Source organism: Python bivittatus, unplaced genomic scaffold (assembly GCF_059951505.1).
Source record: "Python bivittatus isolate LINGU-HERP-01145 unplaced genomic scaffold, Pbiv_v1 ctg000580_np1212, whole genome shotgun sequence".
Classification (NCBI taxonomy): domain Eukaryota; kingdom Metazoa; phylum Chordata; class Lepidosauria; order Squamata; family Pythonidae; genus Python; species Python bivittatus.
In genome coordinates this window covers 1,158,453-1,175,171 of record NW_028277087.1, presented here as the reverse complement: position 1 = coordinate 1,175,171, position 16,719 = coordinate 1,158,453, and the positions used below count along the sequence as shown (strand labels likewise).

The 16,719-nt window shown below is 46.7% G+C and overlaps 1 protein-coding gene across 1 annotated transcript in view; it reads left to right on the top strand.

Annotated features, from left to right (window-relative positions):
• Positions 1-16,719, top strand: part of HDGFL2 (HDGF like 2) — a 32,970-nt gene that overhangs the window by 8,106 nt on the left and 8,145 nt on the right. The window contains exons 4-10 of the mRNA XM_088149324.1: positions 328-534; positions 4,350-4,466; positions 6,942-7,013; positions 8,158-8,314; positions 10,280-10,358; positions 10,530-10,803; positions 11,765-11,862. Of these exons, the coding sequence (XP_088005450.1) occupies positions 328-534; positions 4,350-4,466; positions 6,942-7,013; positions 8,158-8,314; positions 10,280-10,358; positions 10,530-10,803; positions 11,765-11,862 (1,004 nt within the window). The remainder of the gene's footprint in view (positions 1-327; positions 535-4,349; positions 4,467-6,941; positions 7,014-8,157; positions 8,315-10,279; positions 10,359-10,529; positions 10,804-11,764; positions 11,863-16,719) is intronic.

Below are 16,719 nucleotides of genomic sequence, written 5' to 3'. Positions count from 1 at the left end.
AATATAAAAACAATCTTAATAATTAATAAATTCCAAGAATGATGGAGAATTGGTGAATAACTCAGGGAGTGTCGTCAGGGCGCTAACCCCCCCAGGGACGAACAGAGCTCCTATCGCCCCATGCAAGCTGGCAGAGCCAGGTCTTTAATCCTTTCCGGAAAGCTGGGAGGGTAGGGGCCCACCCTTAATCCCTTATTAATTTCTTTAATTAATTAATTAATTAATTCCTCTGTAGAGTTGTGTCCAGAGGCCACCCAAGGCTACTTTTTCCAGTCACTGCTCCCCCTGTCTCTCTCTCTCTCCTGCTCTCCTTCCCTACACCTATAGCCCCTGAGCTCCTCCGACAGCGAAGTTGCTGATATCGACCCCATCAGTGGAGGAGGAGGAGGAGGAAGCGACGTTCCCGGGGAGGAAGGCTCTGCCCCAACTGCGGGTGTCGGTGCAGCAGGAATGACTATGGAGAAGGCGGAGAGTGATGAGTCGGACAAAGGAAGCGATCACAGCAGCATGAAGCGGAAATCATTAGCCATGAAAGTGAGTGATTTCAGGGTGGCGGAGATTGGTAGCTCCTTGCCTACAGCAGGCTACTGTGTTGCGAAGGGTGTTTCTCCCTCCAAGCAGGTTGGCTTATGGTGGCAATGGGAGCAGCACAACTGATGGTTCTCAGTTTTACATCTTGACTCCAAGCCAAACTAGAGTTGTGGTTGAGAGCCTGGAGGCTGGTGAGGTCTGGATGGGGATGAACAAGGGTTTCGTCTCAGCTGGATAAAGTAGTTCTGTGTGTTAAAACCTCCTGAGTCCAGAGAAGGCCCATTTTTAATTCTGGGGGCCTTGCTTCTCCAGGCAGAATCAGTTCATAATTTGGGGGTCCTCCTGGACTTAGAGCTGTGGCTGGAAGAACAGGTGGCAGCGGCAGCCAGGAAGGTCTTTGCACATCTCCATCTTGGAGCCAGAGGTCTTGCTTGCCATCACTTGTGCCTTGGTCATCTCTTGTATGGACTACTGTAATGCATTCTACGTGGGACTGCCCTTGAAGACCTGCTGGAAGCTTCAGCTGGTCCAGGGAGTAGGGCTTAGGTAATTATGGGTGCCAGTTGGTTTACCCATGTAATTCTGCTGCTTTGAGAACTGCACAGGTTACCAGTTTGCCTCTGGGTGCAGTTCAAGATGCTGGTTGTCACCTTTAATGCCCTTCATGGCTCAGGACCTGGGTATTTTGGGGGCTACTTCCTTCCAGTGGGTTTTGCCCATCTGTTAAAATTTGAAAGAGGAGATTCCCCGAACCCAGGGGAGTGTCATCTGCAGGGCCCACAAAGTAGGGCCTCCTCAGTTGCTGATCCCCTTTTCTGGAGTACATTCCCCTGGAGATTAGATCAACCCCTGTGCTCCTGAGTTTTCAAAAAGCACAAAAATATTTGCTTTTCTGGCATGGCTTTGGGGTTTGCAATGTCTTTTTGGTCCTCCTGCTGAGGGAATATTTGTTTGGGACTGTTAACCAGTGGTGCCTGGGGAATTTTAATTATCTATTTCTGATGCACTTTGTTTTAATCCAGTTACTGTATGGAGTAACTATGCCACTCAGAATCAGTTATGATTGGACCAGCATATATGCCAAATAATTAGCACTCCTGTATTGTGCTCCGCTTGGACCAGAAGGTCCAGCTAGTGCTTGGTGCTACAGTCAGGTAGTTGGGTAGAGTGCCTGGCTGTGCAAGAACGATCCTAGCCTTGAAGCAGACGCACTGACTGTGTAATAGCTAGTGCCTGGGGAACACAAGTGCGATGGTTTATCACACTCCTGTGTGCTCATGCACTTCTCAAGTGCAAAGGCTGAGCAAGATGTGACACAGAAGGCTAGACTAGGCAGACTTTTGGCTGGACCCAGTTCTTTAGACAAGGTTTTGTTTGTTGGGGCACGGAAGACCCTAACCAGCTTGGCAAGATCGCCTTCCCCTTCAGAGAAGTAGATGGTCAGAGGTGATTCTGTTGCCGAGGTTATAGCTTGCATATTATCCTGTTGCAGTTACTCCCAGGCGGGTCTGTTTTGTAGTCCTCCTTACACTTTTGAGCACTTTCTCTCCTGGTATTCAGAAAGAATATTTGGAGGGACCTCTTGGCATCTCTGTGTGGGAAAGCTGAGAACGGATCCTCTTTTTTCCTTCTTTACCCTCCGCCTGTGAGGACTTGTCCTTTCAGAGGAGGTGGCATCTAGAGCTAAAAAGGGGGAAAATTCTGAAATCTCTTCCTGGGATTTATCTGAAGCCTGCTCCATCCTATTCAGCCTCTCACAGCCTCTAGGCACCCTGTCAAGACTTCCATTACCTTTCCTGCTCACCCCAACCAGTAGATGACCACTCCAGTGTTTAATGATACTGACCAGAATGGGGGAGAAGGCTGACCCCTAAGGCGCTCCATATTGGAGTGTCCAAGAGTCTGACCTCTCCTCTCTCACTCACACCGACTGAAACTGCCCACTCAGTCAGGAGTAGAACTGCGTCTTGCAGGCAGTTCAAAAGGATTTTCCGATCGGTGGTAGGGGAGGCTGCTGAGAGACGGACCCAAACAGGGCTGGCTTGCTTCAGATCCCATTAGTTGAGCCATGTCATCCACTGAGATCTGGAGAGGGGGCCTTTCCTGTCATTGCAGCTGCAGGTTGGAATAACATCTCTTCCCCTCCCTCCAGAGACCTGCATGGCCCCCATTTTGCCCACCTTTAAGCATCTCTTAAGAAACTGGCTGTTCCTTTAGACTTTAGGTTCAGAGGGTGGACGGACCCTGTGAGTTGGTGGGAGATATGGCAGGATGGTTTTGTTCCCTTAAGTCACGGCTTTGTACCTGTTGTTGGTGGTGCGGTACTGTTGTATGTGAAGCTGCCCAAAGTTGTTTGGAGTGGGGCAGCCTAGAAATTTAACAAATAAATAAAACAGGACAAAGAGGGGTACATTCCATCTAAGCCCCACCTAAGTCATCTGCTAGAGCAATGTTGGGAACTTTAAGCTGTGTGGACTTCAACTCCCAGAGTTCCCCAGGCAGCATGCTCTGGGGATTGAAGTCCACATAGCTTAAAGTTGCTAAGGTTGAGAAACACTGTGCTAGAGTGACCAACATGGCCTCTGTCCCTTGCCTGAGCTCGCATCTGCATGAGGACTGAAAGGGTCTCGATAATTCATTCCCTCTGTCTGGCACCCCCCTATCGTCTCGACAACTTTCCTAAAATGAGAAGATTGGAGACTCGTTGATAGTTGTCCAGAATGCCTGGGTTGAGGGTTGGCTTCTTAAAATAGGGGTGCCCTACTGCCTCCTGGAAGGCTGGTGGCATCACCTCCTCCCTCAAAGAGGCATTACAACTGCCTGTACCGGTCCCTCGTCCCCTTGTTCACATAAGGGACGAGGATCAAGCTTCCCAGAAAACCCCATCCAGTTCCTCAGAGTTCACTGCTTTAAAAGGATCCCAGATCACCTGGCAAGGTGACCTCCCCATCCTCTCCTTGGATCCTGCTCAGCTAGCATCCAGCTCTGAGCGAATATAAGTGATGGTCTTCAAAATGCCTAGCAAAAAGCTCATTGCAGCCTGTGGAAAGTTCTTCCAACCTTTCATTCCCAGGGGGGGAAGTCCTAAGAGGGCCGTTGGCCAGCCGTCTGAAGACACACATGTAGAGAAGCACGCTTGCTTGCTTGCTTGCTTGCTTGCTTTCCTTCCTTCCTTCCTTCCTTCCTTCCTTCCTTCCTTCCTTCCTTCCTTCCTTCCTTCCTTCCTTATTTATTTATTTATTTATTTATATTTCAGATTTAGACACCACCCATCTCATGGGGAAGTGACCCTGGGTGGTTTACAGTAAAAACAAATAAATATCAGTTAAAATAGAATAAAAATAGTATAAAAATACAATAAAACCAAATACATACATAAATAATAATATCTTCCGAGATGCTGGTGATCGAAAACATATTAACATACGGGAACATCTTCTTTGCTGCCCTGTGTCAGCTCTCTTATCCTTCTAAACAAAAGAACCTCCAAATGTTACCGCAGTTCCTCCTAAGAGAGGTGATTCCATCTTTTGTTGTCCTTTTTTGCACTTTCTCTCCTATTCTACAATATCACATAACTGTATAGCATTTCAGTGAAGCAGAGATGGAGTGATGTGACGCTACTTGGTAAGTGAGCAGCAGGATATCTGTTTTGACAAGGCTTCCCTCCTTTTAGTCCTTCCAGAATGATTCCTAGTTGCTCATGTTTGGGTTGCACTTTGTCATTTTCTGTTCTGCAGCTGACAAAGCAAAGCCTTCATGGCTCACTAGGCCATCCCTAATGCTCCATCGATTCTGTTATCTTCCTCCTGTCCTAGATGCCGGTAGCGAAACGGCCCCGGAAATCTTCGAGTGACCTTGACCAGGCCAGCCCCTCTCCTTCGGAGGAGGAGAACTCCGAGAGCTCTTCTGAATCCGAGAAGTACAGTGACCAGGTCGGGTTTGTGTTGGTAGAGCCTTAGCTTCTGATAGGTGAACCCCGTGGAGTTATTTTGGGGAAGGTGGAATGTGAAATGGATGGGAGCTTTGATTTTTTTCCAGCCTCTGAGGCATTTTTCCCCCTCTTTTATATCAATCTAGGAATCATTCCACTCCCTGCAGCATAGGTCCAGTACAGTGGTGATAGTTGGAAGAAGTTATTTAGTCATCACAAAACCAGTTCATAGGGGTGAAAGAAAGTTTGTGAACCTTTTAGAACTATCCATGGCTCCTGCAGGACAGTGACCTACAACATGATTAGTCTTTTCAATAGATGAAGATACTCTGGTTAAACAGACAACAAGCAAACGGTATATGGTGCTATGTCATTACTGATTTGCAGTAAGCCAGCATTCACTGACCTTGTTGGAAAAAGTCCCAGGATGGTCAGCTTTCAAGGTGGCAAGTTGTAGCAGATGCTCTCATCAGTGAGGTGACCATCGTGTATGAATTGGAAGGGCTCCCCTTTCAGAAAACAAACACGGTTGCCACCATTGGAGAACACGTTTATGGAAGTGAATCATAAACCAATCCTATACCAATATTACTGTTCCCAGGAACACTCATTCCACAAGAATCACCCTAAGAGCAAGGTGTACAATACTCTGGGAAGTCAGAAAGAACCCCAGGTAATGGTAAAAGATTTATTTGCAAGTGCCCTCTTGCTATGTCTGATGTGGCTATTTTTGAGTCCATATGGAAAACCCCAAACAAGAGTGTACGCACGGGATAAACCACTGCTCTCCAGAAACCACCCATCTCAAGTTTGCCAAGGCCACCTGGATAATCCAGCAGGCTGTTGGAACAATATTCTGTGGACAGATGAGATGAAAGAGGATTTGGGGGTGAACGTTGATGAGAGTCATGTTTGGAGAACACAAAGCCCAGTTTTCCAGCCAAAGAACCTTCTCTAAGCTGTGGCATGTGGTAGTGGGGTTGTCAGGGTCTAGGCTGCTTTGCAACCTACAAAGCTAGAAGGGTCACAGCCATTGAGAAAACAATGAATTATGACCTGGATGATTGATTGATTGATTGATTGATTGATTGATAAACTTGTATGCCGCCCATCTCCCCCAACAGGTAACTCTGGGCGGCTCACAATAACTAAAAGGAAAAAACACCAATCCCTCCATCAATGGCTAAAATCCATAAATAATTAAAATAGAAACATACCTTAAAAATGTCCTAACCCCCCCCCTGTAATTTTTAGCCCTAAAACCTTCAAGATGCTGGGGGGGAACCAACCCCATCACCCCACCAGCCATCTTCACAGATGCGAGCCCCCATCCGGCCCCCAGGCCTTCTGGCAGAGCCAGGATTTAACCCCTTTTCTGAAGGCCATGAGGGAGGGGGCACACCGGACCTCGGGAGGCAAGATGTTCCATGGGGTGGGAGCCACAGCAGAATTAGCAAATTCTGTAGGAAAATGTCAGGGTGCCCGCTCCGCTGAAGAAGCGTAAGTCACCCAGCACAACAGCAGACCTAAACATAGAGGTAAATCTCCAATGGAATGGTTGAAGCAGAAAAAACATTGGGTTTGGGAAGGGCTGAGTCAAAACCCTATCCTTAAGGGGGATGCTGTGGCAGTTCTTGCAAGTCAGAGACATCAATGAATTGCAAGATTTCTGAAAGGAAGAACAGGCCTAAAGGACCTCCAGGCTAATATGCAGGTGTGATTAACTGGTCCAGGAAATGTTTGGTTGAAAGCACTGCCACTAAAGGAAGGGCCAGCCTTTCCTAAATTTTAAGCTTCACATACTTTTTCCAACAAAGACTGTGACTCTTCTTAAATAAATGGTCCTTTGTGGCTCTGAGCTACGCTGCTGTGATATCCGTATTGAGCAGGGTCAGAGTTGGATGAGAAACGTGGGTACAGTAGTTTTCTGTCATGCTAGTAGTTGTTCACTGCTGCTGCCCAGAATCCTAGTTGTTTCTCTGGCCTCTGACCAAATGCTTTTCCCTGGAGGTTTTCTGTATTGGATTCACTGATGTTCCCATCCCACTGGTCCAGGACTGCAGCTTCTGTCACAAAAGTACTCCATTAAGCTTTGGCCCTTTCCAGTGGGGTTTGGGGGGCTGTAGGCAGAGCCCTGGGTCTGACTGTTGTACAGTTCAGGATGGGCCCTACACTTTCTGTATATGCATGGGGTTGCTGCTAGCAACATCTGGCCTGTATCTTTATCCTCTGTGCCCCTCTTACATCTCTATAAAGGGATGATAACCTTTTAACACCTGGAATCATAAGTCATCTAGTCCCCTGAAAATTGGACCCACGGTAACATCAGGCAAATATCCGCATGCCTTGAGGTTCATTATTTTAATGAAGTTTTTAAAAGAGGGAACAAACTCTCTCCTGCCCTTCCTTAATTTTGCGGGGGAGGGATTAGGAACTGAGAAGGCTTCAGTGTAAATTCCCATGTCTCTCTGTGTAGGACTTCACTCCAGAGAAGAAGCCACCTCCTAGGACTTCGCGGCGGGCACCTGCTGGAGGGTGGAAGAAAAAGGTAACAGCCCTTTCAAATCTATTCATTTAAAAAGGTTATGAATTATAGGTAGTCCTCAACTTACAACCATTTGTTTACCAGCTGTTCGAAGTTTCGACGGTGCTGAAAAAGTGACTTACAGCCAGTCCTCACACTTAAGACCATCGCAGCATCCCCGCAGTCATGTGATCAGATTTTAAGTGCTTGGCAACCAGCAGGTATTTATGATGGTTGCAGCATCCTGGGGTCACGTGATCTCCATTTCCAATCTTCCCGGGGGCTTCCAACAAACAAGGTCAATGGAGGAAACCAGATTCACCTAACGACTGTGGCAAAAAGGTCATAAAATCGGGCATGACTCGCTTAACAACTGCATCACTTAGCAGTGGAAGTTCTGGTCCCGGTTGTGGTCATAAGTCGAGGACTACCTGTATCATTCATCCTTTGGAGAACCAGGACAGGCACAGAATATGGGACTGCACAGCCAGTATCAGAAACAAAAGAAACTCTGTCTTTCATAAAAAAATCACTGTTAAAGTGTGAAGAAAGTGGGGGGGCAGAGGATGACCATTAGCTGCAGGAGCTTTAGTCCCACGCTGCTCGGAGCAGCTCCTCTTTATGGTTGAGGATAAGGGAGTGACAGAGGCAGCTTTTGGTCTCCCTGACCAGAGACCCTGCTTTGGGGGAAGCTTGGCCTCCCCCGGGGGAGAGAAGAGGGTGTACAGAGAAGCATCAGATACTCAAAAGGACGTCATTTAGAAAGAGGCTTTCTCTCGTTCCAAAGAGCAGGGTGCTGGATCAGGGATTTAAGTTGCTGGAAGGCAGGTCCCAGCTGAACGTTAGGGAAAAGGCTTTGTAGCGGCAAAAGTGTTTGGACGGTGAAGATAGGGACCCAGAGAGATGGAGGAGTTCCCTTTGCTGGAAGTGCTCACGTAGAGGCTGGATGTCTGGGATCCTTGGATTTGGCTCCCTGCAATCGGACTCCGTGGCCAGGAGAGAGTCAGGTACAGCAGCCAGCTAATAGGGTCACTGTCCAACAGGGATATTTTCTGGCTCTGGGAAGTGTACGTTGGGCTTTGGTCGGGAAGATCATTTTGCAGGATGGAGGGATGGGGACCCTGATCCGGCTGCCTCTGGTGCACTGAGAATGCTTGTGTATTGGCAGAAAATCGAATCAGCCTCCGACTCTGACAGCAAGGCAGATTCCGAGGAGGAGGAGGAGGACAATGACAGAGAGGGCACCAGGGCGCTCACTCCCAAGTCCGATTCTGACTCCAACTCAGATGAGTCTGTCAAGAAGCCTTCCCGCGGAAGGAAGCCCTGTAAGTAACCCAGTTGGCTCCCCAAGCTGGGATGATGATAGTTAATTTTGGCCATGGGGAATGGCGCATCCCGAAACGTTGAGCCAACTTCCAGGGGACTGTTATTCAATTAACAACCTTTACTGGGTCGAATGGTTCTTCTTTTCCTCTTTGGAAGAAGAGTTCAAGAAAGGGTGGCAAATGGATGCCAGGTGCCTTTTTAAAAAAATAAACAGGGTGGCGACACAGAGGGAAGAGGGAATGGACTTGAAGGACAGGAGGAAGAACTGCTGTCAAAGCAACAGAGTCTGGGACGAGAAAGTTGTTGTTCAGTCGTTAAGTCGTGTCCGACTCTTCGTGACCCCATGAGCCACATCGCGCCAGGCCTTCCGGTCCTTCACTGCCTCCCTGAGTTTGCTCAGTTTCATGCTCATTGCTTCAGTGATGCTATCTACCCATCTCATCCTCTGCCGTCCCCTTCTCCTTTTGCCTTCAATCTTTCCCAGCATCAGGGTCTTCTCCAAAGAGTCCTCTCTTCGCAGACAAGAAAGTAGCATGAGCAAAAGTCTCAGACAAGCCTCTCCCTAGTTCACACGGAGATGAAGGGAGGGAGGGGGAAGCACATTCAGGCTTGCCAGACACTGTTACTACAGTGGTACCTCGGTTCACGAACTTATTTCCTTCCACGGCTCTGGCCGCGAACCGAATTGGTCGCGAACTGAATCAAATTTTCCCATAAGGTTCAATGTAAATACGGTTAATCCGTTCTGAACCATATGTATTTTTTTTTTAACCCACAAAAATATGAAACAGTATAGTACAGTACAATATGAAGAGAGAGAACACTAACCTTGCTTGAGGCGACTTCTCGCATGGAGGACAGGAAGGCAGGTGGGGAGGCGGTTATTGTTTGGAGGGAGAGTCCCCCTCCCTACAGGAAGCCACGACCACGTGTCACAGCAGGGAAAATGGCCATGGGTCATGTTCGTCACCCGATGCGGAGTTTGCGAACGGAAGCAAAATTTTGCGAACGGTGCTGTTCGTGACCCGAATTGGTCGTGAACAGAACGTTCATGAACCGAGGTATTACTGTATAGCCTTACAACAAAAGTAATCCTGGCCTACATGGACCTACTTTCCTAGTCTGGTCTACCTTGTACAGCAGACACACAGCTGAGTATTTTCCAGGCAGAGGATCACAGGTTCAGCTCCCACCGTGATCAAACTTCCCCACTGGAAATCTTAACAAGCTGCTCCAGGAAACTCACCAGTGAGATGAACCAGTGTCCCCCCCACCAAAAAAACCCAGTTGTTTTTCTAAGATAGTTCCATCGATACAATGAAGCTGAAACATTCTCAGATGATGTTCCGCTCTGCTGCCCTGGGAGATTTTGATAAAATATAGGCAGTGTCATGGAATCCGTCCAGGTCAAAATAGGTGCCATCAGATTGGGGCTTTCCAAATCTCACCCTTGGTCGGAATATATCTTCGAATAGCTGTCACAATGCTGCACCATTGCAGGAGGAGAGCTGTGTTAGTCTATAGTGGCAAAACGTCAGGAGTCTGGTAGCACCTTTTCTGACTCGCAAATTTTATTCAAAGGCATCAGCTTTCGTGAGCTGGCGCTGCAAAGCTGATGCCTTTGAATAAAATTTGCGAGTCAGAAAAGGTGCTACCAGACTTCTGACTGGATGCTGTATCACAAAGATGATGCCATAAGTCTACCAGACGAAATTCTTCCATGTGGGCACAAAGTGAGTGGCATTTGCGCATCTTTCTTGCTTAGGAGTAGCACAACAGGAATTGCTTCATGCCTTGCGTGTGGCTTTCCCAAAGGCACGTGGCTGCCAGACTGGACTCTGGCGGTCCATCGGTGGTTATTCCAGCTTTCTTCCATGCTACCCTTCTGCTTTGCCTGGTGGGGTTGCCTGCTGCACCTTGAAACGCCTCTTTCCAAACTAACTGTCTCCCTGCCTCCCTCCCAGCTGCCGAAAAGCCTCCGCGCAAGCCCCGTGGGCGGAAACCTAAACTAGAGAGACTTCCCAGCAGCTCCAGCAGTGACAGGTGAGAGATGGAGGCCTTGTCCCCTCCCTTGGTGGTGGCCAGGAGATCTGTCAGGGCAGCACGTGGAATTGCCCCGGGGGCAAGCTGAGCTTCCGTGCAAAGGAAAAAGCTGAGATGCTGCATTCCTTGGACATTTCCTCCTGTCTTCTCTTCTCCCCCCCCCCCCCCCAGCGACAGCGACGTGGATCGCATCAGTGAATGGAAGCGGCGGGATGAGGAACGCCGGCGAGAGCTGGAAGAGAAACGGAAGCGTGAGCAGGAACAGGAGCTGCGCCGGTTGCGGGAACAGGAACGGGAGGAGAAAGAGAGGAAGAAGGAGAAGGCTGAGAAAGGGGAGGTGGAGGGCGCAGACAGCGACAGCAGCGCAGACAGCGAAGTCCCTAGAAAAAGCAAGAAGGGCCAGCCCAAGGCCCCCTCTTCCTCTGACTCAGATGCGGAGAAAGAGGTGAGCTTGCAAGGGGCAGGGAGGGGGTCAGGCGGATGATTCCCAGGGTCCTGGGGGAATGCAGGAGCCTCCTTTTCTTACCAGAACTGCAGTTCTGTAGCTACAACAGCAAATAGGCTCAGGAGTGCTGTTAGTGCACGCGGCTTTCTTTTAAGCATGTCTTTCCTGGAACATCTGTGAGTTGCAAGTGGGCAGGAGGGCTTCGTTCTGCACATCTAGTTCCCTGCCTTGGACCTGGCTTCAAAGTGTCGTGAAACCGCCCACCAAATTATGAACTGCTTTGGGTGGTTATCGTCTTTTAAAGAGAGCCAGTTTGATGTTGTGGTGAAGGCCCCAGGCTAGAAACTGGGAGGCTGTGAGTTCTAATCCTGCCTTAGGCACGAAGCCAGCTGGGTGACCCTGGGCCAGTCACTCTCTGTCAGCCATAGGAAGCAGGCAAGGGCAAACCGCTTCTGAACTCTTGCCAAGAAAATTGCAGGGACTTTTGTCCAGGTGGTCGCCGGGAATCAATACTGACTTGAAGGTGCACACACACAAACACATCTTTTTAAGATCAGTAAATGATTAGGAATAATGCATCAGTGGGAGATCAAACCATCCTGAGGTTGCCCCAAAGGCAAGTCTGCCCAAGCTACTAGATACCCAGCCTTGCTTTTCAGCTACTGAAATCAAGATCCTCGCATCCTAGCTCTTAGACGTTTATATCTTTGCAGTGCCTGCACTCTTTTTATAGAGGGATCAGAATTTAATTTGATCTGTTTTCATTCCCTACTTCAAATGGGATATAGAGAAAAGATTGAATGGCGATGGAGTTGATAATGATGGGGGTTGTAATCCAGCATGTCTGCCAGGTGCCAGATTCTCAGTCAGTGAGAAGCGTTGGTTGAATTCATCTATCTCTGCTCTAAAGGCTGGGAAGTTTTCCGTTGCCTGGAACAGCATCTTTTTCTCTTTCCTGCAGATGAAAAAGCTGCCAAAAAAGCAGCTGTCCTCAGAACTTTTAAAGAAATCAAGTCAAAAGGAGAAGCGAGGCCACGGAGATGAGAAGTCACGGAACAAGTGAGGGCCTGCACGGGTTTATTTAACTCTTGACATGGTTTTTCTACTGCCTTTCAACTCAAAATGAGCATTCAGGTTATTTTTGTTTGCAACAGAGCAAAGAAGGTGGGAGGTGTGTATGCCAACAGGCCAGCTTCTTGGTAGCATTTCTGTCCAATACAGTTGTGTAATGAAATGTGCTTTGCAAATTCATTCCACCAATGTATGCATTTTTATGCAAACTTTTCCCTAGTATACATATATTTGTATGCAAATTTTTTCAAGAAAACATACCACGAAATTAGGAAATGTACAGATTTCGTGTATAAGCTGCAACGTTCGAATAGGGTACCTCTGCATCAGAATGCAAATGTAATAAATTGATTCACCTATGCAGAACTGGACGACAGAAATGGCCGTACGTGGTTTTATGTAGAAGTGATGAGTTTTTGCTGAGAAAGTACTACGTTGAAATACAGTGGGAACTATGTCTTTTGTTTGCTTCTTTATTTGGTTTATGCCCTCCTTTTCAAGTACAGGTAGTCCTTGAGTTATGACCATTTGTTCAGCAACTGTTTGACGTTACGATGGTGCTGAACAAAGGGACTTACTACTGGTACTCAAAGTTCCAGCTGTCACAGTGCCCCCGCAGTCACGTGAACAAAATTTGGGTCCCTGGCAACCCGCTTGCACTTACAACCAGTTGCGGTGTCCTGCGGTCACGTGATCGCCATTTGCGACCTTCCCTGCCAGCTTTCCCCAAGCAAAGTCAGTGGGAAGCCAGCAAGGAAGGTCGCACGTTGCTGGCTAAGTCTCTCCCCACCCCTGCCTTTCTTTGCTCACACGCACTGCACCCTCCTTCCCCCCTTTGTTCACACACACCCTGTACCCTCTTTCCACAGCCTTCCTGCACTCGCACGCACGTACCCCGTGCCCTCTTTCCCCAGCCTCTCTGCAATCACACACACACATGCACGTACCCTGGCCCTCATTCCCTGGCCTTTCCGAGCTCTCACCTCACCGAGCACTCCTCTCCTGACTCATACGTGGCCCCAGGCCTCCCAGGGCTTCCCCCGCCCTCCTGTAGCACCCCCGCACTTCTTACCAGGGATTCCCTCCACTTCCCACTTAATGACCTGTGTGTCTTGGGTTATGACAACAGCTGGACCTGCCTGAATTGCTGTTGCTAAGCAATGCAGTCACATGACATCACACTTCATGACCGCATCACTTAGCGATGGCAATCCCAGTCCCAATTGCAGTTGTAACTCGAAGACTACCTGTAAGTACTCAGGATGGCTAATAAAAGGAAGTGTTTAATTTTGTTTGAATGTTTTAAAACAAAATTAGTTAACAAAAGCCTGATGAATGAAATATGCTTACAGATTTTAAAAAAAGAAAGTAAAGGTGGCCACACACACTACCACTCCACCCAAAGGATTGTGTTTCAAAGTCTGGCAGAATGCCAAAAGAGGATCTCCAAATGTGCAAGAAAGGCCTTGACAGAATGGAGGGATGTTCAACTGGGTTCCTCTTACAGATTTTATTAACAGGGTGGTTCATAACAGGAGTTAGAATTGGCAATGAAGATATTGAAGTGGTGGAGAGCTTCTGCCTTTTAGGATCAACCATCAACAGTCAAGGAACCAGCGGTCAAGAAATATGCTGCAGGCTCGCACTTGGTAGACCAGCCATGAAGGCCTTGGAAAAGATATTCAGATGACGGGATGTGTCTATGTCCACAAAGATCAGAATCATGCAAGCTGTGGCCTTCCCTGTGATCTTTTATGGAAACAAAAGTAGTATAGGAAGAGTATTGACACCTTTGAACTTTGGTGTTGGAGAAGACTCCTGAGAATAGTGTGGACAGCCAGGAAAAGCAAAGCGATAGATTGTCGAACAAATCAGCCCAGAGTTCTCACTCGAGGCACAAGTGACGAGGCTCAAATTATCCTACTTTGGGCACATGATGCGAAGACCCAGCTCTTTGAAAAAGGCTCTGATGCTGGGAAAGATGGAAGGAAAGAGAAGAAGAGGATGACCAGCAGCAAGGGGGAGGGACTCAGTTACAGGGTGATGGGTGCAGTGTTGAAAGACCTGAAGGACCAGGTTAGGGGGAGGTCGCTAAGAGTCAACCATGACTTAATGGCACATAATCAGTCACTCTCTAGTGGATATACCTGCAGACTAAATGTATGCGTTGCTATTTCTAGATTCCTTTCCTACTTATCGTTAAGTAAATGGATTAATTACACCAACTGGCAGTCTCTCTCAAGCAAACCTCTGTCTTCAGTTACCCATGGAAGTCATCTGCATTGAGTAGATGCCCTTGACACCCTTTCCTCTATGTGGTCATTAGGCCATTCATGAACCTGAAATCTTCCAACTATCATGGTCTCAGCAGTGTAACACTGCCTAGTCCACCTCAGGATCCTATTTTCAAGCAAACTCCCTTTTTCCAAAGAGAAGGGTCCTGAGCCTGTGAGAAGGCAGACAATCTCTGCTTCTTCCAATTTCTACTGTCAGCTGAAACACCCAGGGTGAATGTTTAAGTATGTCATAGGATAGCAGACAGCGCTGGCAGTGACACACTGTCCCATGCAGACTGGATTTGGAGACGAATAGAATCTTTCAAATCATACTCATTTGCATAAGTAAATTTTCCAATGCAAAACTTTCTAAAAAACCCATGGCACTGGGTCCCTTGAACAGTAAGGACCCAAACCATTTCAGATTTTAAAGGTCAATGCCTGCCAGAGTTTTATTAGCAGACAGAGATTCTCAGAGCAGGAATACAGAGAATATAAACATGCAACTGCCATGAGCAATGAGTGGTAGAAATGAAAGGCCAGAATTTGGTTACATAAAAGGTAATGCAGAAAAAGAATGAGCTGGATTTGAACCAGGAAGAAATCAAAGTTCTGGTTCAGTCAGTTGCTTCATGTCAGCTGCCTGTTTGTTCCTGTGATGCAATCAAGATTTAGTCCTTGATGTGTTACTTCAAATCTCCAGGAAGCTTCAGCTAAGTCACATCAGCCAAGGGAAGTTGGCTTCCGAGCGATAATATCAGCCAAGGGAAGTCACATCAGCCAGGGGAAATTGGCTTCCGGGTGAGGATCCATGGTAAACTAGATGTCCCTGAAGGAGCGGGGACAGCTTTGTGGCAGCAATCAGTGGCCAGACGGTGAATTCTGGCCAGCCCTGTCTTCCTGGATAAAGGAGAGATCATGAGATCACCCACCTGTACTCCAGACAGCTGCTCCTTGTCAGTAGACTGCAGGAACTGCGGGTTTTGCGGTCGACTTGTGAGTGGCTGGGAGTCGAGGGATTTTAATGAAGCTCACAGCCTTGATGCAGCCTATACAGACCCAAGGTTCGCACAAGCCTCACTTTCTTAAACACTTTTGGATGTAATTAATTTACAGCTAAAGAGAGATTTTCTGAGTGGCAGGATAAGAGAATTCCTCTTGGTGAGTCAACATTCTTTCTGGATTAAAAAGGTTTTAAAGATTTAAAAACATTTGGCAAAAAGCTTAACAAGGAGCGGATGTAAGAAAGTTTAAAACGGATAAAGGGGACAGTTTTTAAAAAAAAATTTTTTGGTGAAAATGCTTTTGAATAAATTGGAATTAAATAGACAAACCGGACCTTCATGGGAACTTTTTTTGTTTACTATTAAAGAGTGCAGACAATTGGTAGATTTTACAAAACAAAAGATAAAGGTAATGTGAACCAGACTGTGATGCTGACTATAACTACAGAGTGCCATTTGAGACAAAAGCATTAAGGGCACAGGAAGACAAAATGAAAAAAAGGGGAAAACTTGTCTTTTACTTTTTCCCTTGTAATTGAGACACTTTCACTTTTGGATTACAATATTACAGTGGCAACCACCAGAAAAGCAGCCAAAATAACAGAGGGGAAGAAAGGATCGCTAGAGCAAACTGCAGAGAGAGGAAGTACACCAGATTTACTTCAGAAAATTGGGCAATAAGTTAACTGAATCACTTGATACTAAATTGACAGCTTTAAAAAAAAAGAATGGATCAAAGACTTGTAAAGATGAAAGAGGAGATGAAAGAAGAAGTCAAGAAGATGGAAAGCTCTGCAAAACAAGTGTCTGGAGATGTAAAACAAATTCATGACAAAGAAGAAATTTTGAGGAGTAAGACAGAAGTTATGGGCAGAGAACTGGAAAGAGAGTTAAATAATTTGGCACTACTGGAACTGAGAGAGAAGGAATTTTGTTTGAGATTTAGAGCAATTCCAGAGGATTCTGGTGAAGTTATTAGATAAAAGGTTATTAAAGTTTTAGCACTTTTTTTTTTAACTGGGATGAGGAGGATACAGAGGCAGAAATTGATAAAGTATATAGAATAATACAAGATTTGCAAGAATAAGAAATGTTCCAAGGGATGTCTTGATGTACTTTGTCAGGAGGAAGGCAAGGGGTCAAGTTTTGCTGCACCATTTTAATATAAGACTGAAGATTGATAATACATATGTAATTTTTCTTAAAGAAATTCCTGTTAGAATCTTGTATAAGAGAAGATAGATTAAAACAAAAGAAGATTCCATTTTAATGGGATAAATTGGAAGGTGTGGTTTTTACTGTGAAATGTGGAATATAAATGGAGCAAATGCGTGGCCACCCAAAATGCATTTCATCAATATTTTTCTAACTTGTATAAAGCAAGCCTTTCAATCACCATGAGATCACCTTTTACCATGAGATTACTAATGGCTGTATTTTGACATAGTAGCAACTTCTGGACACTTTTCGAAGATAGCCACAAGATGGGTTAAAAGCAAGGCATGGATAAAACCCATACCTCTGGGTTCCATGAACAGTGAGGACCCAGACCATTAAGGATTGTA